This window comes from Myxocyprinus asiaticus, chromosome 36, assembly GCF_019703515.2.
Source record: "Myxocyprinus asiaticus isolate MX2 ecotype Aquarium Trade chromosome 36, UBuf_Myxa_2, whole genome shotgun sequence".
Classification (NCBI taxonomy): Eukaryota; Metazoa; Chordata; class Actinopteri; order Cypriniformes; family Catostomidae; genus Myxocyprinus; species Myxocyprinus asiaticus.
In genome coordinates this window covers 25,784,484-25,811,263 of record NC_059379.1, presented here as the reverse complement: position 1 = coordinate 25,811,263, position 26,780 = coordinate 25,784,484, and the positions used below count along the sequence as shown (strand labels likewise).

The following is a 26,780-nucleotide window of genomic DNA, read 5'->3' as shown; positions in this document are numbered from 1 at the left end:
AACCTAAATATCTTATGCAGTGTTGTTTCTACAATAAGATTAATCAAATTGATCTTGTTTTAAGGATTTTTTAAAAATATTTTTACAGGAAAACAATTCAAAAATTATTATCAAGAATATGATTTTTGCCCTAATATCAAAGGTCTCACTAGAAAAGAATTAATTATGATCCAATGTGAATTTTCTTGATAAAAACAATATGATCGTGCCTGGTAATGTGCATGTAAAATGGCTAGAAATAGCATTTTAGCTTAGCGTAAAGCTGACAATTTACACAAGGTTTATTTCTATTTCTTCTGCTCCAAACTTACTTCAAACGTACTTTTCTGTCATAAGAAACTGTTTCACCGTTGTTCAAATGCACTTTGGATCGCATCATTTATATATATATAAATGTTTTCCATCTGAATGGACTAAATATTTAATGAAACAAATGACAATAAAATGCAAAGTAATCTCTTCAGTAATCAAAATACTTTTTGAATGTAACTGTATTCCAATTACCAACGATTTAAATTGTAACTGTAGTGTAATACATTTACTTATATTTTGTATTTTAAATACGTATTCCCGTTACATGTATTCTGTTACTCCCCAACCCTGGACAGATTTGTGCATGCTCATCACATTTACATTTACTGTATATTCAGCAATTTAACAGACGTTTATATCCAAAGCAACAAACAAATGATGAACATAACAAGCAATTTGTCATACAAAAGTCAACAACATCTGCAGTATCGCACTACCAAGTTCCAAGAGTCCAAAGTTTTCTAAGTTAGTTAGAAAAATTTAAATAATTTCCGAAAGATGTTCTTATGAGTCAATTGAGCTGATACATTGATAGCAGTCTGAGTCAGCAAAGAGCACATAAATATTAATTGCTGCATCACCAGAGGGAATTCACACATGAGGAAGATTTGTAAATGAGCGACCCTGAGTGTAGGAGGGAGAAGGCTGCCATGTCAGTCAACTTAGCGGTGGCTATTTGATGAAGCAGCATTGATTTTTTTATGGACAGTACGTGTTTAAATCACACTGCTGGTGCAAATGTTCTTTTGGCTTTTTAAACAGCTTAGTCATATTAGACTACATATGTCAAGATGCCAGTAGATGTATGGTTCAAATGTACCATAGGTCCATTGTGTTACCTGAACCATTAACAGAGGTTGGTAGTTGATAGTGTAATTAGAATTTTAAATAAACTTATTGTTGCCTTGTAGTGTAAAACAAGAAAGTAGAAGTGAGGGCTTGGTTTATCTGAGAAACTTTTAGTTAAAGGAATAGTTCACCCAAAAATGAAAATTATGACATCTCATTCAAAACCCATTTGACTTTTTTTCTGTTGCACATAAAAGGATATATTTTGAAGAATATACTGGTTGCTGTTTTCCATGCAATTATTATGAATGGGGACTGGTTCACAAAGTGGTCCACAAAATTTGTGCGTTATATTCAATTCTTCTGAACGCTCGTACGATAACTTTGTATGAGGATCAAAGCAAAATGTATCTCACTATTCACTGTACATTGGTTGACATCCACCCTAGCTTTCCTTGGCTTGTTCATGAGAGCCAAAGCGATGTCCAATTTGTGAACAAATATTTTTTTTGAGTCATATCTGCTAACAACCTCACAAATCATTCATTTCTCTCTGATTCTCAATTCTCTTGAACATGCTAAGGGGAGCTAGGGCAGATGTCAAGACTTTCAGTGAATAACAACTTAACTTTGGGTCTTTTCCCTACAAAAAGTTATCATATGACTTCATACGACTTGAAATATAGTGCACGGGTCATATGGACCACATTTTGATTCTTTAATGATGCTTTCATGTCCTTTTTGAAGCTTAAACGATCCACTACCAATTCATTATGATTAAATGTAAAAAAGTGACCAGTGCATTCTTAAAAATTTCTCCTTTTATGTTAGACAGAAGAAAGTAAGTCTGAAATAAATTATGAAAGAATAAAAAATGTTTTGGGTGAACTATTTCTTTAACATGGGATTATTTGCTGCATTGTGAATTACCAGCCAGCGTGGTGAGATATAAAATGATTGATGCTTGCTTCTTTTCAACACCTCATTTGTTATAGAAGAAGGTTTTCAGTGTCATTATGCAGAGATATAGAATCATGTTACCTTTCACATGGCTTCGGCCAAGCGTCACAAATCCAGAAGATATGAAGTTGTGAAGGTCATGGCTGCCCGCTCGAGTGCTCTCCTTTGAATAATGCCCTCCTGCAAATGGACACCAGAACGTTACATGTGACCCACAGCAAAATATCACTCTTTCTGTAGTACCTTGCTTCCAAGGTAAATAGCCATCAGTAGTATAACAAGCTAAATTCCCAGTGCATTTTATGACTTATGACTTTTCATAATTCATATAGGTAAAGTCACCTTGGCCACACAACACACACTGCTCACTGTTGTGTGAATCTTAAAGGCTGCCAGTGTCTAGGGTGTGATATTTATTTTTTTATGTTCTAATTGTCTGTGAAATATCATATGAAGAAATATGCATACGGAGAAGTAAGAAAAGGTGGATGATAACCTTGGACACCATCTGGGAGTTCAATGCAATGGCATAAACTCAAATGCTGTCTTTCTGGGCTCTTAAACACCCCTGAATTTAAAATCAAAATTTTGTGGCTTTTAGGTAATGTCTATTGGCTTTGAAGCAATTTATATGCTAGTGTACACCTAAACATTGACAAAATTAACTTTTAGCAGATGTATTAAAATTTACAGTCTTTTTTCTTCCAGGAAAATGGGCCAAAAATATTGATGACTCATCTAATGCTACACAGATTTTCATCCAGTCAAATGTTGTCTAGAATGAGAATGTCCTTCCCTCTAATATCACCTGCAACCAGTTGCGTAGCCAAGGTAACAGCTATTAGAGACTATACTTTGACTTCAAACATACAGTATATTTATAAAATATTTTAAATAAAAAATGCAAAAATTCTTATTTCTGAAAGTGTTGAATCACTCTTTGAATGTGCCGCTTCTCTTTTGTTAAGGAAAAATTGGTAAAAAAAGAAATTAAAAAATGTGGGCGAAAACTTGGCCCATCCATTTTTATTGAGGCCCAACCAAAAGTAATTTCCTGGTGACACCCTTGCCTGCAACTAGACTAGAAAGAAGCAAACATGGCTGTACATAGTACATGGCTGTGAATTAAGACTACTATTAAAATTTATAACAAATAAAATACATAAAATAAAAAAACAATGTTTGATATGTCAGCCAAAACTTCCCATTTCAAGATTAAAAACATCAGCACAGGAAAGTGATTCTATTGGGGTCTTTGGAGAATCAGTTTGGAGGATTCTGTTATAAGCTCAGTAATCATCAGATTTATCACATTGTTTAACCAGAATGACAACACACTTTTACTATAACGCATCATTTAAAAAATTATACATTTTAATGCTTGTATTACAGCCCCACCTACATCTACAATACACACTTATTCAAATGTGATTATCTTTCGTGGTAGTTCGCCTGATAGAGCATTGGATTTTGGACTCGGAGACCAAGGCTCGAGCCCCGCCAAGGACGTTTGAAACGAAAGTGAATGTGAAATGAAAGTGCCATAGAAAAAATGTGATTGCTTCAAAAAATTTGCTTTTCATGTCACATTTGCATTTTAAAACACTATTGGTTAGGTTTAGGTGTTGGTTTAAGGATGTTAATAATGTCTGTTTTGTTCACCTCTCATTTATCTTTCAGGACACGATTGGTTAGGTTTAGGCTAAAGTTTTAGGTTAGGGAGATACATTTTACTCTTTAAAAAATCCACATAAAATTCACCTTTAAAACCTCTCTGATTACAACATCATTTCACTGGCTTTTGGCACCCCCCGCTGGACATTTCACTGGGAAACTGAAGCCAAACATATAATACAGCACATAATTTTGATTTGCAAAAATGTTGCCATGGTCACGTAAATTGCATGAGATCAGACTGGATCATTTTATGGTGCTTCTCTCATTATTTGAGATTAATTTTATCAAAATGTAGAATTTTCAATATATTTCATTTTAAAATGAAGCCTTGGCCAAACTTTGAATAAGGCATCAAAGTGACAACATGAACCAAGGGCCATGTTTTGAGGTGCAAGCAACAGACCAAGGGTGACGTATTGATGGTGCACCCAAAAAGTTGTTATAATGACGTATCGTTATTGTCATGATTCACTGTTGTTTTGCCCTGTGTTTTGTCTCTGTCATTTCTCTCTAGTCTCCCTTGCACTACATTTCCCATAATTCACTGCCCTGATCACTACCAGCTGTTCCCTATTGTTCTCACCTGTGTTTCATTTACCTCGTTTATCCCTGTGTATATATTGCCCTGATGTCTGTTTTACCTTTGTCAGTTGTTGTGTTTTCTCCAGTTTATGTAACATTTGCTATCTTGGATCATGTTTGTTTTGTTTTCCCAGTTCCTAGTCTTGCCTTGTTTCCAGTGTTTACCCTGTTTTTGTAATTTGATTTATTTTCTAATAAATTTTAAGCCGCATATAGATCCTGCTCTCGTGACTTCATTCAAACGTTACAGTTATGAGAGATGATACCAAAACTTCACCAAACACTTGTGTAAAATTATAGTCCTGTCATGACTGGGCAAGTTAATCTGTGGAAGTAATTAATCTGTCACTACTTAAGGATAACAATTCATGTTTTTCATAAAATTAAATGGCAGGTATTAAATGGATTAAAAGAGCATATGTTAACATCTTGTTTACAGAGGCATTGCAGACTGCTAGCTTATGCTGAGAACTGGTTTGTTTCAACCTCAAAAATATTTTTGCTTTGGATCACTATGAACAGTTGGACAAAATTGAACAAAACAAAACAAACAGGGTCAACTCATATTGATATAGCACATATGTAAGAGCAAGATCTGACACTGTCCTCTGAATCAAATACAAAAATAAATATGAGGCAGGGGATACTGAATGCAATACAGCAAATAAAACAGACAATAAACCTCTTTTCATATAAACCCCAAGAAGCCACAAGCATCTTGTGCACAGGTGGCCAGTCTTGTGGAGAATTCATTATGATGTGCTGTTACAAGTCTATGTAGCTGAATTTAACAGGCTGTTATATTGGCCTCCTAAGAAAATTCTAAAAGCGTGTTCAACCTTGACATAAGGTTGAGAATTTGAGATGCAGCTTAAATGATATGTGCTACAGGAGAAACACACAAGTGCCGTCAGCTCTGATGTCCTCATATGAGGATGTAGCCAAGTCTTTCCAAACTGCAGGAAGAAATCATAGTCATGACCTAAGTACGTTTTATAGCCTGGTTAACTTTGATATTAACTAGTAAATCTAGAAATGGGGAGGCAATGTGTTAAAAATGTGTAGGCCTGTATCATTATGAAATTGCCCATTGGCATTCCAATTCTTAGTTAAACTAATTACATCTTAGTTTAATGACCCAGACAAATTGTATGCATGCAGTGCTGATCTCTTAAAGCAATATTTGAGCAAATACACACATACGGGTACAGAAACACTTCCAGTGCAGTACTTAAACTGTCCTTCAGCAACACATACAAATTGTTTTGGGAAAGAGCTTCTCTAAATTTCTAATCAAGTAATTTGTTTTATGCAAGCACTTTGGTTGATATCAAATCATTCTCGAGTCACTTGAGAGAGAAGATATTGTGTACATCCCAGGACCACCGTAAGCAAATCATTTATGTCCAGTCTACAGGTGTTTGTCAAAACAATTGTGGAACTAGTAAAAAAAAAAAATCAGCTCGTGGTGGAACTATACTTGTTCCGATAACATTTGAACATAATTTTTCAACCCAAAGACACATAAAGCAAGAACTTTATTAAAATAGGCTTTGACGTAAGTATGTGGCTCTATTAAAGGGGATGCATGAACTTGGCGACAACAGCCAAGTTGACTCAAAGCAAAAACATTGGAATACTCATTGGAAGATTTTGTGTTTTTTCATTGGCAGATGCTATTTGCACCCTGGAGCAAATAATGGTATATGCTATTTACACCCCAGTGCAAATAGTGGCAGATATTATTTGCACCCCAACCCCGGTGAAAATAATGGTAGATACTAACTGCACACTGGTGCACATAGAATTATAACATACTGTGTATATATATATATATATATATATATATATATATATATATATATATATATATATATATAGTAAATATTATATACATATATATGTACACACAATGTGTCGCTGTCCTTTTCTACATATCACGGCCCCTTTGGCATATCGCTGCACCTCTTTGCGGCCCTCTTCAGCCTGTCATGGCCCGTTCGGCATAACGTGGTGGCCCGTTTCAGCATATCGCGGCCCATGTGGCCTCCTTTCGTGGCCGGCCCACCGGGAAAAGTCTTGGTTCTCCCTATGGCCAGTCCGCCCCTGCATATACAGTGTATATATATCAGTGGCGGGCCGTGCATTTAAAGTCTAGGCCTTCAGTGTGATTCATGTCATTAAGAAAACACAGTTTCACAATGAATAAGACACCCTATGCCTTTGGGTATCATACATTATGTCGCAGCTAACTAGTAATACCAATTGACATTTTAAAAACACGTCCACGCACAAAAGCCAGAACTTGAAACGACACTTAATGCTCAAGCAAGCTTAATTTTAACTGCAGTTTTGTGAAATGAACGTCTCCCGAACAGACATTCAAAAATCATAATTTTTCATATGAACCTACCAAGGAGGTCTATAATACCTGGAAAAATCTATCTAATAATATTTGCGATTTAAATGTTGCTTGCAATAAATTTAATTTCTTCAGGGTACACGGTTATGCTGCGTTCCATTCAGGTTGGATGTGGGATATTCCTACTTGATATCTCCGACCATAAACGCATTCCATTCCCCGATATTCGGAAGATGACGTTTAAGGAAACAAAACTGCAATGCTCCCGTTAGCTTAGCAGGGGTTTGACTCTCATTAGAGATGTCTCCTAGCAACCCAACTGATAAACAATGCTGCAGCACTAGCATTTGTGCTTCAGGTGTAAGATTATCAAAAGAGATTATAATTTACCATGTTTTATACACTTGTTTCTGCAGGCGTTTGTTAAACAAGCTTTAATATCATGTAATGTGGAAACGAACTCATTTATCGATATTACTTAATAAAGTGAATGTTTATCACTTACTTTGTATATCTCCCTGAGTGTCGACATGTTTGTGTGACATCATGAACCTGCATCTTGGCGAAATCGGAGTTGAGAATTTCTGCATGAGCCTACAAGTTGTAATTCTGACTTCAAGATGCATTCCATTGCACTTTTCCTAGTAGGAAGTTGTAAAATCCGACTTTCCAAGTTGAATGGAACGCAGCACTACTTTTCAAAACTTGATCCGACACTGAATGCTCAAGCAAGCCTAATTTACACTTAGAAAACTCCTGATGTTGCTATAACAATGCAAAAAGCACTTACCAATTTACTTGAAATGAAAATCAGTTCTCCTTTCCTGTTTAATAAATTAAGCAATCACACGGTCATGCAGAACATTTCGTGTTTTTAAATCCATAAGGATCTCTTTCTCAGTGGTGATGTGACAGTGACAGCTGACTTGTCAGTAAGATCTCATGCTTTTTGCTCTTGAATTACATACATCACTTAAAGCATGATTACGTCACTCGAGGCCAGCTAGAAGGCCTTGACTGGGACATATCCTAAAGATCACACCCACCAAGAACAAATAAATCAATCTGATTGGCTGATGAATCTGACAATCTGACATTAGTTGCTCATTCATTTTTCCATTAAGACTGAGATGTACTGCTGTGCTAAGGCAAAACATAGTGACAACACATTTTAAAACTGAGTTATAAATTAAATCAAGTCTCTAAGACTATGATCTGTCTCAACTATGCTCAGATTCTGAGAAAACGGAGTATGAAAATTGCAGTCACTAAACAATCCACACTAAAACCAAGTGAGTTGGTTTAAAATTAGAAACCATATTTCTCAGATTCAGTGTTTATGTAGTTATTTGCATTTTACTTTTGCAGGCCAGTATATTTCAAGATTACAAGATTGATATATGCAAAAAGACAGGTAAATAATTTCAGGTCTCTTACCGTGATTTGACTTTGAGCCATGAACAGGGGTGTAGTGGTTTTTGGATCCTGTTCGCTGTGGCGTGTTGCCTTTGGGTGAGCTGTTCATCGCCGCAAAGTTCTCACAGTCGTACTGCGATATAGGAATTGGTCCTTGTTGTCTAAGTATATCTGCTAGGGCTCTGTGGAGAAAATATTTGAGCTATATAATAGGAAAATGCAACAATAATGCAACAAAGTTTGGGTAACAGATTTCCACTATCAAAACACAATATGTAAATAATCATCAGTGAGCCACATTTCAATATTTATAGGGTTGCACATGGTGTATATGTGGCCTTGAGGATCAGAATACCAAACAAACTGTGTGATATGAAAGCCTGGAATACCAGAGAAATTGAATTATTTTTTGCATCTGTTACACTACACTACCTTAATTGACAGTCAACAACATACTGTCCTACTGCATGCACTTTCAGTTTGTTTTTTTGTTTGTTTGTTTATTTGCTTGTTGCCATTAATCTGTGTTTGTAGACTTTCAAACAGGACACCCAGTTTTAGTGCTTTAGCAGATATCGGTTCCACCACCAGGGCAAGAAGCGTGCGTAAATTATGTTTCATACGTTCACATGTTCATGTTCAACAGTTTGCTGGCTATAATAGATGGCTCAAGTACTGTATATAACTCGACTCAAGCTCTGAGATCTGCCCAGACATTACTAAGAAGAGAAAAATTGGAGTTGAGGTGGAGAGAGGGATGCAGGGAGAATTGTCAGGAGGAGTGAGCTAAATCGTTGTTTATATTATATTATACTAGAAGCAGTGGCGATTTCTCAGGGCCAGCAAAGCCTTCTCTGCTGGCCAAATAAATACATATTTTTCATCCTTTCATTCTCAGTTACCTTTTTGCCTATGTATTTTTAATCGCTTTCCACTCTTAATTAATCTACAAACAAATAAGAGAAAAACTAAAAGTTTATCCAGTCAGAATTTATTCCTTAATGCTTACAAGCAAAGTGTGACAACTGTTTCACAAATGGCATGCCCGAAGCCAAGCTCGTTAACAGAAGCATCACTTGAGTCTGAGCTCCACCCCCGCAGGCCTTCAGAATTTCTACAGAATCCCTCAACAGTGCAAATGAATGAGCAACTAATGTCAGATTGTTAGATTCATCAGCAAATCAGATTAATTTATTTGTTCTTGGTGGGTGTGATCTTTAGGATATGTCCCAGTCAAGGCCTTCTAGCTGGCCTCGAGTGACGTAATCATGCTTTAAGTGATGTACGTAATTCAAGAGCAAAAAGTACAAGATCTTACTGATGAGTTGGCTGTCACTGCCACATCACCACTGAGAAAGAGATCCTTGTGGATTTAAAAACACGAAATGTTCTGCATGATCGTGTGATTGCTTAATTTATTAAACAGGAAAGGAGAACTGATTTTCACTTCAAGTAAATTGGTAAGTGCTTTTTGCATTGTTATAGCAACATCAGGAGTTTTCTAAGTGTAAATTAGGCTTGCTTGAGCATTCAGTGTCGGATCAAGTTTTGAAAAGTAGTGCTGCGTTCCATTCAACTTGGAAAGTCGGATTTTACAACTTCCTACTAGGAAAAGTACAATGGAATGCATCTTGAAGTCAGAATTACAACTTGTAGGCTCATGCAGAAATTCTCAACTCCGATTTCGCCAAGATGCAGGGGCATGATGTCACACAAACATGTCGACACTCAGGGAGATATACAAAGTAAGTGATAAACATCCACTTTATTAAGTAATATCGATAAATGAGTTCGTTTCCACATTACATGATATTAAAGCTTGTTTAACAAACGCCTGCAGAAACAGGTGTATAAAACATGGTAAATTATAATCTCTTTTGATAATCTTACACCTGAAGCACAAATGCTAGCGCTGCAGCATTGTTTATCAGTTGGGTTGCTAGGAGACATCTCTAATGAGAGTCAAACCCCTGCTGAGCTAACGGGAGCATTGCAGTTTTGTTTCCTTAAACGTCATCTTCCGAATATCGGGGAATGGAATGCATTTATGGTCGGAGATATCAAGTAGGAATATCCCACATCCAACTTGAAAGGAACGCAGTATAACCGTGTACCCTGATGAAATGAAATTTATTGCAAACATCATTTAAATCACAAATATTATTAGATAGATTTTTCCAGGTATTATAGACCTCCTTGGTAGAGTCATATGAAAAATTATGATTTTTGAATGTCTGTTTGGGAGACGTTCATTTCACAAAACAGTCATGCTGCAGTTACAATTAGGCTTACTTGAGCATTAAGTGTCATTTCAAGTTCTGGCTTTCGTGCATGGACAGGTTTTTAAAATGCCAATTGGTATTACTAGTTAGTTGCGACATAATGTATGATGCCCAAAGGCATAGGGTGTCTTATTCATTGTGAAACTGTGTTTTCTTAATGGCATGAATCACACTGAAGGCCTAGACTTTAAATGCATGGCCCGCCACTGACTGTAAGCAATATGGATGTGCAGTGAGATAAACTGTTTTGGTATCACAGATGTGAAAAGAAAACAGATGTTATGAAATCATTGATTTGCACCATTAAAATGTTCTGAACCCCACCACATCAGAGCTGCCAATCCATTGTAATGAACCAACTGGCCAATGAACATTGAGAGAAACATCTTCTTCCCCTGCGTAAACGGTGTGTGTGTGTGTGTGTGTGAGAGAGAGATACTTTGAAATGAGTTACGAAATCTGTGCTTATTGGGCACGTTAAATGAAGTGGAAAATATAAGCGTCTGTAACAGGTACTAAAAAGGAAATGTTTTTATTCGGTTCACTCTGAGCAAAAACTGTATTTTTTCGTTCCTTTTCAGAAGTTCCACAGAATCCTTTCCAAAATGTTGTTGTGATGAGGAGGAGGGTGTGGCCGGGCCATCAGGGTGGATGCCTGGCGCTAAGTTACCCAGTCAGCAGGAGAGAGATAAAGAGGAGTCGGGGACGCCAGTACGGGAGAGAGAGAGAGTTGCACACAGCCCGCTTGTCATGTGCAGTCTGCATTGGGCTGAAAAGTCGACAGAGTGAGCGTCGCACGGGGCTGTGTGCGTGTCTGCCAGCGTGTTTGCCAAAGCGCACTGTGTATGTTGTTTCTATGTGAACTGTATGTAAATAAAGTCTACGTGATCTGTCCAGCTGGCTCCCGCTTCCTCCTTGATAGGGAAGGAAGTGAGATCTGCCACAGTTGCCGGTTAGAACAAGATAAAAGAATGTTTAATAATGTTCTTTTAAAAATGACAGTACTCTGCACTAAGCGGTGGGTGAAATATCGATTGCAGTGTTGCCAGATCTTGCAAGAGAAACAAGCAACATGGTCTGGAAAAACAAGACCAAAATATGCCACTTGCCTCACCAAAATAAGTGAAAATAAGCCTTTTTTTCATGTGTGGTGGATTTATTTATAATACAAGGAGTTAATTAACAGTTAGGTATAATTATATTTACAGATCTGCTTCTGAGTCAAAACCCGGCAGCATCAAATCTGTATTAATGCATCATATCTAACAATAATTCAGTGAAGAAACTGAGAAATGTACTTTTTACCTCTAATAATGTTTTCCTTGTATTTGTATTAACTGTGCATGTACAGTATATGTAGTAATTGTATATAGTTGTTAAAAAGGTCTTCATTTGGAGAATGCAACATCCACAATGGGCAATAAGGCAAAGAAATGTGTGATGCCGTGGTTTCCTTCAGGATCAAAGCACATGTTTCATTTTTTTCGGGCAACATGAAGTGGTGTAGTTCCAAAAAATTACTGTGATAAACCCTTTGGCCTTTAGTTTCATGAAAAAAAAAAAATATAGAAACAAAATTAATCAGTTATAACCGGTTACCAGCATTTAAAAATATCATTTTCACTCTGGAACAATTGAAAATCACTTTGTTTTCCATTACATTCTGCTAAAAATTTTGTTCGTTTTCGGTTTCCGTTTTCGTTCCTTGAATTGTTTTTAGTCCCTGGTCTGTAATGTACCATCATTTTTCATCCAAATACCAAACTGAAGGGTGTTTGCTCTGTACTAGTGCTACGGGGGCATATTAAAACTCTTGGGATCTTGATCACAACCGTTTCCACATTTTAAAATCCATATGGGCCACAGGCGAAACAAAAGAGCGCAGACATTGCAGCTGGTGAGAGCACTTCTATCCAATCCAATTGAGTTGTTATCTATCACTGGGATCAGTGCTTTCAATTTTGAAATTTACATGTATGACTGCAGCAATCACATCAAAGCTCAAATATCTTCATTTGCAATTGCTGTGATTTGATCTTTGAGACATTTTCAACAATTCAGAACTTACAAAATTCCTGCTTAAATTGTACATGTTTTCAATCATCTGCAGTTTTTTTAACTGTAGGGTAATGTGAGATGTCCACTGTGTTGCTTACCTGTGAATGTTCATTTCCTGAGGCGGTTGGGTTGCTTTGTCATATGCGACTTTTGTTGAAACCCCAAGAACTATAATGAAAGCAATCACACCACAGGTAATGTACACCGCCATGTTCGTTTGGTCCATACTCGGATCATAAGTATCACCTGTTGGAACAGGAGATGGGGGCACAGTTTTCACCCAGTCCGGTTTTTGGTAATTCTTGCACGTTTTCTGATCTAACCGGTTGCCTTTAAATTGGCAACAGAAGCGCAAGTAACACGATCCGCAGCAGTAGCGGTGGTCGGTGTTATTGCACTCGAACTCCTTATCGAACTGTCCGCTCACGTCGAAGTAACCCAGGCAGGTCTCGTGGGTGTGTGACGGGCGAACCTGCGTGATCCGCTGCGTGGACGCTGAAGGTATGACTGTGGTGGTGTTGTTAAGTTCTTTCGCCTTCTGCGTCCTTTTGGGCGCAGGTTTGACTCGTTTGGCCGTCAAGGTACAAAGCACGTTCAGGGGATCCAAATAAATGAGAAGCAGCAGAAAGTGTTGTATACCCATGGTTCGGAGTGTTTTCAGGACCCTGGACAGCTCACTTCGATTTCCGCTTCAAGCGCACTCGATGCTACAAGGTTGCTGCAGTTCTGAAGTCAGCTTTCCCCCGCATCCCTGACGATATTAGGTTCTTGTGGAGATACTGATGAAAGGCGCCATTCATTTAATCGTGTTTTTGTAAAACAGACGCTCGTTAAGGTAACATCGCTGCTTCTCTTTGACTTAGCTGGACGTTACTGTTGGGATTCCCGATGAACTTCTGTCAAACATGCCTTTACATCTTGTATCTTGCTCTGGGAAGAAGAAGAGATTAACTTCATTGTTAACTAAAAGGTTGTAGACTAAATGTGATAAATGTGTGAGTTTGCAACGAGCTCACGGCATTCACCAGGGCACTGTCTTTCTTTCTTCTCTGATTTTATTTGTGTAGACTATTTACATTAATTTATGTTTTTACAGATTTCATCGTTATATAAACCATAATTGCATTAGATCCCTGCATTTCTGGCTCTTAATTTCAAAGCACTACATATATGGCACAAATATAGCCTGCCTGTTTGTAACCACAGAGAGGCATGGCAATATACCTGAATTAGAGTTGCATGCATGTGGATTTTTTATTATTATTATTATTGCCTTCACGGATGAACAAGGGAGTCACACAATTATATAACTTTACATTGGGGGAAAAAAACACTTCTGCTGGCATTAAAAGCTATTTTTATGTTGTCATCAAGTGCGCGAATGTATTACTTTTATAGATTTATCGCTTACGTACAGCATGGTCATTTATTAAATATCATATGGCTATACATATAGCCTACACACGTATAATTTATGTATTCTTTTATGTGATTACATCAATAGTACATTTTAATCAGCACTTACCTTCACTTTAAAGCTTTAATCGGGTGTGCTACTGTAGCTCTTGCCAAGGTGAAGTGAAGTGGCAGTCAGTATCCTATCCTGAAACAGACCCATCTGAACGGTCCGCCTACCGTCTTTCGGTCTTGTATCAAATTCTGGCGTCACAGCCTGTCTATGTTCGTCTATGTTCATCTCTCTCTCTCTCTCTCTCTCTCTCTCTCTCTCTCTCTCTCTCACACTCTCTCTCTCTCTCTCTCTCTCTCTCTCTCTCTCTCTCTCTCTCTGTCTGTCTGTCTGTCTGTCTGTCTGGCAGGGATAAGGGTATTCATTTCCACCCTACCCAGAATACCACACATATTCATTGATATAATAATAATAATAATAATAAATACATACCCTTTTTAAATTGCACTGATTTTTAGTCCTCATTCGGTGTGCAGAAAGAGCTGAACAAAATCTGCAAACAGCATTGAATAGATTTCCTATATAACAGTCTGTATCAGCTACTCTTTTTCTCTCACTCTTTCCCTATCTCTCTCTCTCCTGTGTCATTGATTTCTATTCCTGCAGACTTTTTGCAAGTAGTACTGAAAAACAACTGTCATAGGAAGTCACTTAAAGCATTAAAGGTTATGTGACAGGTTGTCTGCTTCTGCTTTAGCTAGTATCAGAATAAATATACCTTGCACTGGAATTCAGGGGTGGCTCTTAAGAGGTGGCATCTGGTGGCAAGTACCCCCGCCCCCCCCCCCCCATAGAAAAAGTAGGCTATTGCCACTACAGCATTTGGTATCCCAATGTATAAAATATAAATGTAAGTATGTTATACAGTAGTTGATGTTGAGGGTATGTAAGAGTTTATTTACGGTATGTTGAACTGCCTCCATGGATAAATGACTGCTGCAGCCAATCGCATGATTGATTACAACAGCAGTCAATATGCTCACTGCTACTGCAGTGTGCGTGCACAGTGATTCTGCATCTGACAGTCATAGTTGCCAAGTCTGCTTATTATTAATGACTTTGGGCTTGTTTTTTTTTATTTTTATTTTTTATTTTTTTATTATTATTATTTTTATTTTATTTTTCATAAAGCTGCTTATAAAACATGTTTGTATGTTTGTTTGTGTGTGTGTGTGTGTGTGTTGGGGGGGAGCTTTCTAGTGCTTGTCTATTGTCCACCATCAGCGGTGTCAAGATTCGCATGTTCCGCACATATTGTACTCACTAACTCTGTTTTCTTTGAACAGAAAAATAGTAAAAAAAAAAAAAAAAAAAAAAAGAGAATTTTGCAGTTGTTTTCAAGTCTTCACAGAACGATTATAAGATATGATACATCAATGCACATGAAGTCGGAGTTGACCTGTAATAAAAATGTCCATGCAGTTTACTTTGGCCTTACTTTGTGTTAATGTTCACTTTCAGGTGGCTTATTACAGCTGTGAAAAATGAAATACAGGACTTTATTAGCTCTAGAATAACATGGTCTGTGCAAGCACTCTTAACAAAATAACACAGTTCGGCCTGAATGAGGTGACTTTTTGTCTGGCCCTCAATTTAAAATTAGTTTTATTAATCACATGGTTTGTTTCTCCATTTTTCAAATGATACTAAACAGTGTGGTATCATTATTGAAGAGAGATTATTTTGATATGGAAGACCGGGGCAAGTTGTCAAATGGGGATGTTGTCAAAAATGCAATATTTAAGTAAACGGTTTTTAGTTAAATATCTAGGTGCACAAATGTGTTTTTTCTCTAGCAGTGGTTTTGTATGTCATTTTCACAAACCTAGTTCAAAAGGTCTATGCGTGTTCTATAAACTTTATCTTTTTCCCTAGGCAATAACGGTGAAAATGTTGAAAGTGGCTGCTGCAACTTTAAAAAATAAATCAACCGAATACTCAAAGAAAAATTAACTGAAGTCAAAGGTTTGAAATCTAGCACTGGTCAATCTAAGGAACAATTAGAACATGTTGATATGTTTAATAGACAATGTCTTGGTGCTCTGGAGATTGATAGTTTGTTATTAATTTGTAATGTTATGTTAAAATGCAACAAAATGCATTTAATGTTAATACATTTAAATCTAAATGTAAAAAAAAAAAAAACATTCTTTTAATGTTAGCAAAACAGTGCAAAATGTTTACTATGTGGTCTCTCTGTGGAAATGCAACTGTAACACAAATTCATAGTGACATAGTGTAGGACTGCATGTGCAATTGCTTTGGTGTTGCCACCCCTCACAGTCCTCATGCCACCCCCTTGTCACCCCATAAATAATATTTCAAGATCCGCCCCTCCGTTCCGTTTGTCTTCACATATGCCTGCCTTTACCTTCAAACTGCTGGTGAATCTTTCACTGCAAAGTGTTCATTAAGTCTGTTGCTTGGACCACGAACCACTCTTTGTGTCCCTGAATTACTTTTAATCTCACAGAAAGCTGGAGCATGCCGCTGAATAAGGCTACAGAGATTTGAACACTGATGCTTTAAAAATGAAAGAATTATTACTAAAAGAACCTATGGTAATGGTACCCTCTACACAGGGTTTGACTGACACAGTCATCTCCCCAAAGATTACTAACTTCTTTGCAATGAACTACATACATACAGAATTTTAGCACTATAATCTCAGTCTTCTATAGTGTAATAATTATAGCACTAGTGGTATCGTAGTTCAATAAACCAAGATGACACTGTGGCATCAGAATTAGTTTACATTAATTTAATAACTCAGCAACTATTCCAGGTAAGTACTGTTAAATAATTCTATTGGGTTAAAAAATTGATTGTGCAATCTATTACTTATTTTTAATGAGAGCATTTTTGGTAGGCCTATTGTTCATTTTCAGTCAGTTAACAGTAGATTTACTGATTGATTGTGGTATTAATGACATAGCAAATAAAAATGTAAAGATCACACACAAAAAAAGTACATTCTTTTTTGTTATCAAAAAATGATGAGGGATAACAATAACAATAATATCATTTTTATAATATTTTTAAGTTCACAAACATCCACAATCTTCTGATTATGAAGCCTGAAAGCAGTTGCTAAGTTACAGCTTAGTTGTTCTATTTTTTCTTTTCTTTTCCCTTTTTTGTACAATGCCATCCATAGTTACTTTAATGAAATATTCAAACACTTCTTCTGAAGTTTTCCCTTGGAATTTAAAAGATATATTGAGCTTTACCAAATGCATACTTTCAAAAGCAGATTGCATTCACATTACAAATACAGCATGCTCTGGGATGTAAACTGTATTAAAAAGGAAATGAACATATGAATGGAAAAATGAAATGCAAGAGTAGAGAACATTATTGCATCAAACCTGAAAATGTCCAAGAGGAATTATTCAGATTTCCTTTGTGAGCATCAAAGTAGCACTGGGAATTTTTTTTTCTATCAAAACAACTGTGAACATTATTTTAGACATAACTGCTTTCTGGAAAAAAAGTTAGTTTACCATATCTACTTAGTGAAACATTAATTTTATGGCAGTTAACTCTTCACTTAACTAGTGATGGGAAGATCGGATCATTTTACTGACTTGAAATACTTGATTCAGCAAAATGAACGAATCTTTATTCAAGTCATTTAGTTCATTTACTTCATTTGAGCAGAATTAAATTAAAATGTTACATTTTCAATAGCCAAATCCCTCCCAACACATCTACTTACGCAAACTTTGATTATAGTCCCAATAAGGAAAAATTGATAATGCAGCCAAGGACAAATCATGAGAAACAGAAAGATTAGTTCACCTCTGGAATCTTCTTGTCGGAGTCGTTCGTTCTTTTGTCACTGCGTATACGGCTTTCACGTGACAAAAGAACGAACGACTCGGACCAGAAGACTCGAGAGGTGAACTAATAATTTCTGCTTCCTGTGTGAGCAATGCATAGCATATACGGATGTCACATGACAAAAGAACGAACGACTCGGACCAAAAGACTCAAGAGGTGAACTAATAACTTCTGTTTCCTGTACAGCGCCTATGTGGTTTTCATGTAACAAACGAACGGAGGTTGCGCAATGCACATGCGCGGCCAACACAAAATGAAGGAATCACTCTCTGAGACTACTCGTTCTTCTGAGTCACAGAAAATTCAAAATGAACGAATCGTTTATGAACGACCCATCACTACACTTAACATCTAAGGCATTACTGCTTGATATGGGAATGAGAGAACATCAAAATACAAAGAGACTAGCCTGGGAATCTTGTAGCACAGTGAAGAAATATAGTTGTCCAGCCATCTCCATGCTTAAAGCTCTGGCACAGATCCTGCAACATGAACACACAGGAAATCGACATCTGTCTTCGAGAGTTCCAGTACCCTAGGACTGGCCACATTATGCTGACTCACTGACAAGCACCACCTCCTATCAAACATTTTTGCATCGCCTCCAGTGTGTTCAACATGATCATGTGGGAAGTCAACATGTTGTTTCCGAGAGTTCCAGTACTCTAGGATTAGCCACATTATGCCGACTCACTGACAAGCACCATTTCCTATCAGACATTTTTGCATCAACTCCATAATGTTTACCTTTCCCAGTGCATTCCTCTTCATAGTATTACTGCCTGTAAAACTGAAAACAACTCGTTTCACAAAACCTTTTTGGCGCCCCTCAATGGACATTCACTTGGAAAATGGAACACGAAAAGAGGTAGCTGCAGGCCAGACATCTCCAAATGGGGGCAGAATCTCCAAAAGAGGGCGGGTTTACTCCAGAAGGTTACTCCAAAAGGGGCTGGGCCAACTCCAAAAGGCAGCAACACCTCCACACATGGTTAGAGTTGAGGAACGGGTTAGGTTAAAGGCTCTCTATACTTTTGCTGGATGTTTGAAGCTCCCGCCCCTTTTTGGAGTTCTGGCTACAGCTATATTCTTCTCGGAAAATGCAGCTCTCACATGCCCGTACACCCAACAACACTTACCATTTTGGCCACTGGGTGCAGTGTTTTGAAATTCAGTAAGAACAGATCAATTCCAGCTGAAGAAAAGTCAACCTACTGTTTCTGATTTCACTGTGAGATCAGTTTGATGTGTTACCTTCCCTTGTGGTGTGACCGGAAGTGTGTTGCGTCAACAGCATGGAAGACCCTAGTTTGGATCCCGCATTGAAACCGGAAAGTAATCCGTGTCGCATAATAATTGACGAGCGCAATTCAAAACATTTTCCCTTCTAGCATAACATTTTTACTCAACTTATGGTTCAGTTTAGGTTTTGGTGTTTGGGTTGGGGCGTTTAGTTTATAAAATGTGCGTTACTCTTCACTGTATTCTGCATTTATAGCCTGTACAGCTGAAAATAACTCGCTTTACAAGTCATTTGGCACCCTCCATGGACATTTCACCAGAAAAATGGAGCTCACACATGACCATACATCAAACAACTCTTACAGCTTTGGCCACTGGGGGCAGTGTTTCGAATTTTGGTATGCACAAACCGATTTTAGCTAAAGACAAGTAAACCTACTGTTTCCGATTTCACTGTGAGAACAGTCTGGATCCTGTACCTGCATTACTCTATAGATATATTATGGCTTACAGAGAGCCCATAAATACTGATCCATTTGATTTTAGATGCAGCTTTAGTGCTATTGTTGTCAGGGAATTTGAGGGAAGGACCCAAATGCAAGAGGCAAATTAAAGAGCTTTATTACAAAATACAAACCAAACACTCTCACAGGGGAGAGAAACAGGACTAAATATCTCAAATAAATCAGAAATAAACAAAAACAGGAAAACCGACCAAGAATGCTGATCAGGAACAAACCACCAAGGTAGACACACAAAATGATCTGGCACAGGACTGAACACAAGAGGAGTTTATATAGGGAAGGGTAATGGAAAGCAGGTGCCTCTGATAATGAGCAGGGTGGAGTAACGAGCTGTTGTCAGGGTAACAGAGCTGCATTCTTCACGTGGCACCAGCAAACACAAGAGGGAGAGTGTGAGACATGGAAACAAGCACGCAGAGGAGACTGTCACGATCCTGCCACAATATCAATAAACAAAGACAAAAGTGGCAGGATCATGACATTTGTGCTGAATATTAGCACAACTGTGATTCAGACACTAGTAATTACAGTTGTGCTAATATTAAGTATAACAGCACAATTATGAATATGATGTTGCTTTTATACAACAGTTCTATAAACAAAGTTAATATAGAGTAACTTACATTTTAGACACAATATGGCTGGTTATTTTGTCTATATGTGCTCCACTAATAAAAAGAGGTAAAAAATAAAGCCAGAGCAGCCGGCCACTGCACAGACTGTGTGGAGAACTGCAAACACATACAAGCAGAATTATTTGAACAGTGAAACATCCAAGTGCTGCAAAGGAATGCCACTTATTAGAGGACCAGTATTAACTGTTGTATAAATGTGGATATTGAAATTTCTTCATTGTCATCTTGAGAATTACTATATTTCTATCAGAACCTCATCAAATATTTCTATAATATAAGACTTTTCCATAACAGCACAGATAAAAACCAATGTGCCAAATTTCCTCTGAGTGCGACTCCTCAGCATATGTCTTCATGTATTTCTCCTGAAGGGTTGCAGTCTTTTTAATGTGCCAAATCCCTCTGTCATTACCATGACTCAAATTCTCTTGAAATTCTCTGTTCCCAAATTATAGCATGAGTGTGTGTTCAAGGAGCACTTTTAAGTGAACATTCCCTTTTTATTTCTGCATGCGTGTGGAGTCTCTGTAAAAGAAAGTGCTTTGTTAAGAATTTCAAATGCTTTGTCTTGGAGGCAGGAAAGGAGAAAGCATGTTTTGTAGAATTGCTCCCAAGAAAACTACAAGCATTAGGTTAAGCCATTATAACATGCTTCATTTATCCTCGTTTCTATATTTCATTTAATTTGAGTAATGTAGTGTTACTCTGGAAGTTGTACTGTATATACTGTGTGGGAGAAAACCAAAGGATAACCTGTATCAGGTTATGTTTTTTTACTATGAATCAAGGATTTAGCCTGCCTAAAAACACTCTAACTGATACTGTATATTGTATGTTATACAGTTAGTTCTGGTCCTCGAATCTGATTAGGCAAGAGAAGTTCCGTGAGTGCTGATGTCTCAGAACAGCTTCACTTGGATGCTTTACTGTTTGCTCTGCTTGTTTTCGTGGTGTTCTAAACTAAAGTGTAAGAGAGCAGTGCAGAGAACAGCAGCTAGATGTCTTTTAATTTATCCCTGTGACATTGAGGATTTTAGCCAGCAGGTGGTGACAAAAGACCATTTTTATGTTTTATGAGCTAGTTAAGTTTGACTTGCATTGAGTCAGTGCACATCAGTCAGCAAGCAGTTTCTTTGAACTCATTGGTATTGTCTCTCACTCCATGATCACTCAGATTACTATAACATCACAGCTTGGAAATACAGCTGAACTAACAGCTTCAGCATTAAGGCTTATCACAGCAGAGAGACACAACTGACTTTGCACAAATGCTTACCTGATACTATTGGATAACTGAGTGTCCACGTTGGGAAATGTAAACATTCAACATGGCGGAGGCGAGTACACACTGGCTACCGCGAAATACTCAGGGTGGACAAACCACTCCAACGTATTTTTATGCAGAGAAAATAGGATGAATTTGACCAAAATTCCATTATCTTCAGCAAGATAACACTACTCTACAGCTGTGGAATGAAGTCAAACAGCTATAGCTTTACATTTCACACACACTCTTTACTTTTTGCACACGCTCAATCTCTCTCTCTCTCTCTCTCTCTCTCTCTCTCTCTCTCTCTCTCTCTCTCTCTCACTCAAACACACATCCTTGTTTCTCTAATGAATAGTTAGAAACAGCCCAAGCCATTGTTTTTGGTCCTAAAGTGACGTTTTCGATTTATTAACAGAGGCTTGTGCGCATCTTTTGAACTTGCAACGGCAGATCCTGATCTGTGTATTAAGAAAGTAACATTTGTATAAAGCAATATCACACTCGCAGTCATACTGTATGGCCCTAAATCAGCACGGCTGTGATTAAGCCACAGGCCGTACTGCACTCTTGCTTGTGTGATATTGCTTTATGAGCATACACAACCTGATCTCATTCATATTTGTAGATGTTCAGAGTAAAGTGTTGTTCTAGCATACAAACATTTGCATTTGTTTGCAAAGACACTGTAACATACAATATCAACATATTGACGCTCAACATCTAAAATGTAAATAATTTTACATATGAACAACTTTAGAGACATACATATGCTTACGAATCCATGTACTGAATGTATGGAATTAATCAGTTGGTTTGTTTTTCTTTTCTTTTTTTTAATCTATAATAAATGAAATTAATGAAATGTTCAGTATCATCAGATTTATTTAACAAAATTGATGCATTGATACACCTAATTTAACATTGTAATGGTTTCATTCTGTACTGCATGATTGTCAGCTTTCTGGTGCTGTATTCAACTCGTTTTATAGGATTGCATCACTTTAACTAAGACTATACTCTCAAATGTTACAATAAATACAAATTCTGTAATAATTTAATTGTTACTTAATCATTTAATTTTCATTTATTTACCATGGGACACAAAAGGAGTTTTCAGAATATGTTGCTGCTAAAAAAAGAAAGAACATGAAATACATCACAAAAGCACCAAAATATGATCAAAAAAGTAATCCATTTCATTGGTGCACTTTAACTCTGCAAAAAGTCTACAAAAGCCATATGATAACTCTTTTTTTCACTGTTCCCATCCCCATTTGCCGTAGCGGCCGTAGCACTCAAATCACTCTGCTCTCATTTAAACATTAAAAAATTGCCACCTTAAAGGTGCACACGAAGATTCCTGAGAAACACTGTTGATATTCGAACTCAACTGCCAAAACAAACACACCCCTTCTGTCAGTGCTCCTTTGGAAGCTTGGCGCCCCAAATTCAGTAAGTTGCTGCTGCTAAGATAACTTGCAGAGAAGACGAGACGGTTTTACATACACCAGCTCCAGACACTCACAACTCTCCTGCTACTAAATCTAACATCATAACAACAGCATATATGGGTTCTGTGAAACATAACAACATTTATGTTACCCACATATAGAGAAGAAAAAGAGCAACTTCTGCATCTGTCTCCAAGCCTTTTACCTCTCGGAGGTCTCTCCACCGCTGAAAAGCCTCGCCGATGTTGATGCGGCTCCTAGCCCTCGACTTATCATAATCCTTCTTTTTTAGTTTATATTCATCTGACCTTTTTCTCTTGGTCTGTTTCTCAGCCATTTGTCCTCTTTGGAGTTTAGAAAGTTCGCATCAGCCAGATTTGCCGTCGCTCTTCTAATTAATTTCCCTCTCACTCTGCCCCAACCCCCCATCCTGTGCACGCGCAAGAACCACCCCCTGTTGCTGATTGGCTGGAGTAGTGTTATGTGGATCAGTCTGATCTACTTTGTTTTTGTCCCAGAGCTAGGGCTGTGTACAAATACTAGATTTTTTGTCAGCCCACCCACAGAACGGACAGCTAGCAGTCTGTGAGGAGATATTTGCAGAATTTGACAAAAAGTGTATTGGATTAGAATTACTGAGTGCACCTTTAAGACACATTTGTCTCAGGCAGGCCGCAATTGCTGTGGTTTTATCAATTTGGAGCCGCACCTGCCCATGAACCAACTGCACACTTCTTCGGGTTGGCCGTGAGTCCCACCCACTTCAGCGATCTCAGGACAGCCCTCAGATGCTGAAGGTGCTGCTGCCAATCATTACTGTAAATAGTGATGTTATCCAGATAGGCAGCAGCATAAGCAGCATGGGGTCTGAAAATTTCGGCCATGAGTTGCTGGAACGTAGTTGGGGCCCCAAACAAACCGAACGGAAGGGTCACGAATTGGTGTAAACTGAACAGTGTGAAAAACTGCATTTTTTCACAGGACATGGGAGTTAAGGGGATCTGCCAATATCCCTTTTTCAAATCCAGTGTCGAATAAAAATGAGCCGTGCCTAACCGATCGAGCAGTTAGTCCATCCGAAGCACTGGGTACGCATCAAATTTAGACACCACATTGAATTTTCGATAAACCATACAGAACTGGACCGAGCCATCGCTCTTAGGAACCAGAACCACTGGGCTGGCCCAGTCACTGTGTGATTCTTCTATTACCCCCAAATCGAGCATGGCCTTCAATTCTTCCCTAACCACCTGTTTCTTGTGCTCGGGCAACCAGTAGTGACAACTGCATACCACTACTCCTGGGCTTGTTTTGATGTGGTGCTCTATGAGATTAGTGCTACAGGGGAGAGGCGAGAACACATCCGAGAATTCTTTCTGCAACCTGGCCACCTCTGTGATTTGGGCTGGCGAGAGGTGGTCTCCGCAAGTAACCAGGGTGATTTGACTAGCTTTTAAATTCAACTCCGGTCCGAGCTCCTCCCTCTCTGGAACGATAATCACCAAAGTCACGGATACCGCCTCTCTCCATGGTTTTAAATGTTGAGGTGGTATATCTGACATGCTCCACCTCTATCCATTCGTTTCACCTCAGAGTCGATCTCCCCAACTCGCCATGTGACCTCAAAGGCCTCTTGCCACTTGGCGAGTAATTTGGAGTATGATGTGGGTAGAAACACAAGGACTTTATCTCCTGGTGCAAACTTGCGCAGCCAAGCGCCCCTATTATACAGTCGGAATTGATGTTCCTGAGCCTGGAGCAAATTCTTCTGTGTTAGCTGCCGCAATGTGTGGAGTTTTGTTCTCAGGTCAAGAACGTACTGAATTTTGTTTTTACTATTCGAAGGTCCTTCCTCCCAGTTTTCCTTTAGGACGTTGAGCACGCCATGCGGGCGGCACCCATAAAGTCAATAATTTGGGAAAAACCCTGTGGAGGCTTGCGGGACCTCTTCAAGCCACTTATCCCAATTCTGAGCATCATCATGCATGAACTTTAGAATCATAGTTTTTAAGGTTTGATTAAATCGTTCGACCAAGCTGTCTGTTTGGGGGTGGTAAACACTGGTACAAATTGATTTAATTCCCAATAATTTGTATAGTTCACGAAGGGTGTGTGACATAAAAGTAGTGCCTTGATCAGTGAGGATTTCTTTTGGATTCCCCACTCAGTAGACAATTTTGAAAAAAGAACCTCCACAGCACTCCATGCCGAGATGTTGCGCAGAGGCACCGCTTCCGGATATCGCGTTGCATAGTCCACCAAGACCAATATAAAGCAATGTCCGTGTGCAGTCCGTTCCAATGGCCCGACGAGGTCCATGCCAATTTGCTTGAAGGGGACCTTGATTAACAGATGAGGGCACAATTGTGCTTTTGGGGTGGCCGGCGGATTCACCAGCTGACATTCGTGGCATGTTGCACACCACCTGCGAACATCCCTGTGAATGCCCGGCCAATAGAAATGGGCCATGAGATGGTTTTGTGTTTTCTCTTGCCCTAAGTAACCTGCCATCGGATTGTCATGAGCTGCCTGGTATAATATTTCCAGATGGCTCATTGGCACTAACAACGGGTTGTATCTTCTTTTGTCTGCATGTCCTACATCACGCAATACAACCTATCTTATATGATTGAAAAATATGGGTATGAGAGCGCAATGCCAGGCTGGAGCCATTGACCATCAATCACTTTAATTTGGTCAAAGGCGTGCTTAAATGTTTCATCACGTGCTTGCTCCAGAGGGAAATCCCCTGAAGGAAATCCTCTAAGGGGGGGGGATCCAAACCCTCCCTTTCCCTTGCATCTTCCTGATGCGGAGTCGGCACAGATGGCCCCGGCAACACCACCCCAGCCAACGCATTGCTAACCCCACACCGAACCACTTTGTTGCAAGACCAAATCCACACACATTCCCCTTAATAATATTTGAAACACCGGACGATTGTTACCCAAAATTAGTGGATAGGAGAGGTGGGGACTAACCGCAGCCTCAACATTATGCTTTTGTCCCCGAAATTGAATTGTGACAGCCACTAGAGGGTAATCGTGAATATCCCTGTGTATACACCTCACCTTCATCTGATGGAGGTTTGGTTACATTGCTTATTCTTATACGTTCCTCGTTTTATCCTTTGCCATTTTGCCACATGCTTTTGGTTTTTCCGCTTTTCTACTGTTTCATCTGTGTGTATTATACCGCGCGTACCAGTTTCCCTCATTTTTTCTATATCTTTTTACACTTTTTTACACTTGTCTACATCTCGCATCTCGACTGTGTGAATTCATTTTTTCCACTATGTTTTACATAAATTATTGCATCAATCTCAAACATCTGCTGATTAGGAACCACATCAATCTTAAATCCTCGCTGCTCAAGAACAACCATAACAACAACAACAAACAATTGTGGTAAGTCATGGCATCCGCTCATGTTATTTCTTCCTGCATTACATGCCACATGTTTACTATAGCTTCTTCTGTCAGCAATGAGGGGTTTACATGTGATAAATGTAAGAAATTAGCCAGGCTGACAGAGAAGGTTAATGAGTTAGAGATACACATCAGAACGCTAGTGGAGGTCAGTGAGAAATAGAAGCCAGTAGATACTGTTTCAGATGCGGGTAGTACAGCGAACAACACACACAATTTGGTCTGTTCCCCAAACTACCAAACACAAAATTCTGGAGCAGGTGTTATTACAATTTATTGTGAAGTGTTACTCAGAGGACAGGATATAAGTTTAAGTTTTTGAGCTAATAATGATTAATATGACACCATCAGATATAAATAAATAATCTCTGTCAGCTTTTGCCCTTGCTACAGTATATAGATCACCCGGGCCTTACTCTGTTTTTCTTGGTGAATTTGGTCTAGTAATTAATGTAGATAGAGCTTTAATAGTTGGTGACTT

The 26,780-nt window shown here is 38.4% G+C and overlaps 1 protein-coding gene across 3 annotated transcripts in view; it reads right to left on the bottom strand.

The window, feature by feature from the left end:
• LOC127427499 (protein shisa-6-like) overlaps positions 1-14,047 on the bottom strand; it is an 88,936-nt gene extending 74,889 nt beyond the window's left edge. For all 3 annotated transcript variants that reach the window (XM_051675160.1, XM_051675162.1, XM_051675161.1), the window contains exons 1-4: positions 13,964-14,047; positions 12,537-13,368; positions 8,120-8,280; positions 2,143-2,241 (exon numbers count right to left, since the gene is read on the bottom strand). In XM_051675160.1, coding sequence (XP_051531120.1) covers positions 2,143-2,241; positions 8,120-8,280; positions 12,537-13,081 — 805 coding nt within the window. In that variant the 5' untranslated portion in view covers positions 13,082-13,368; positions 13,964-14,047. The remainder of the gene's footprint in view (positions 1-2,142; positions 2,242-8,119; positions 8,281-12,536; positions 13,369-13,963) is intronic.
• Positions 14,048-26,780: the final 12,733 nt, after the last annotated feature.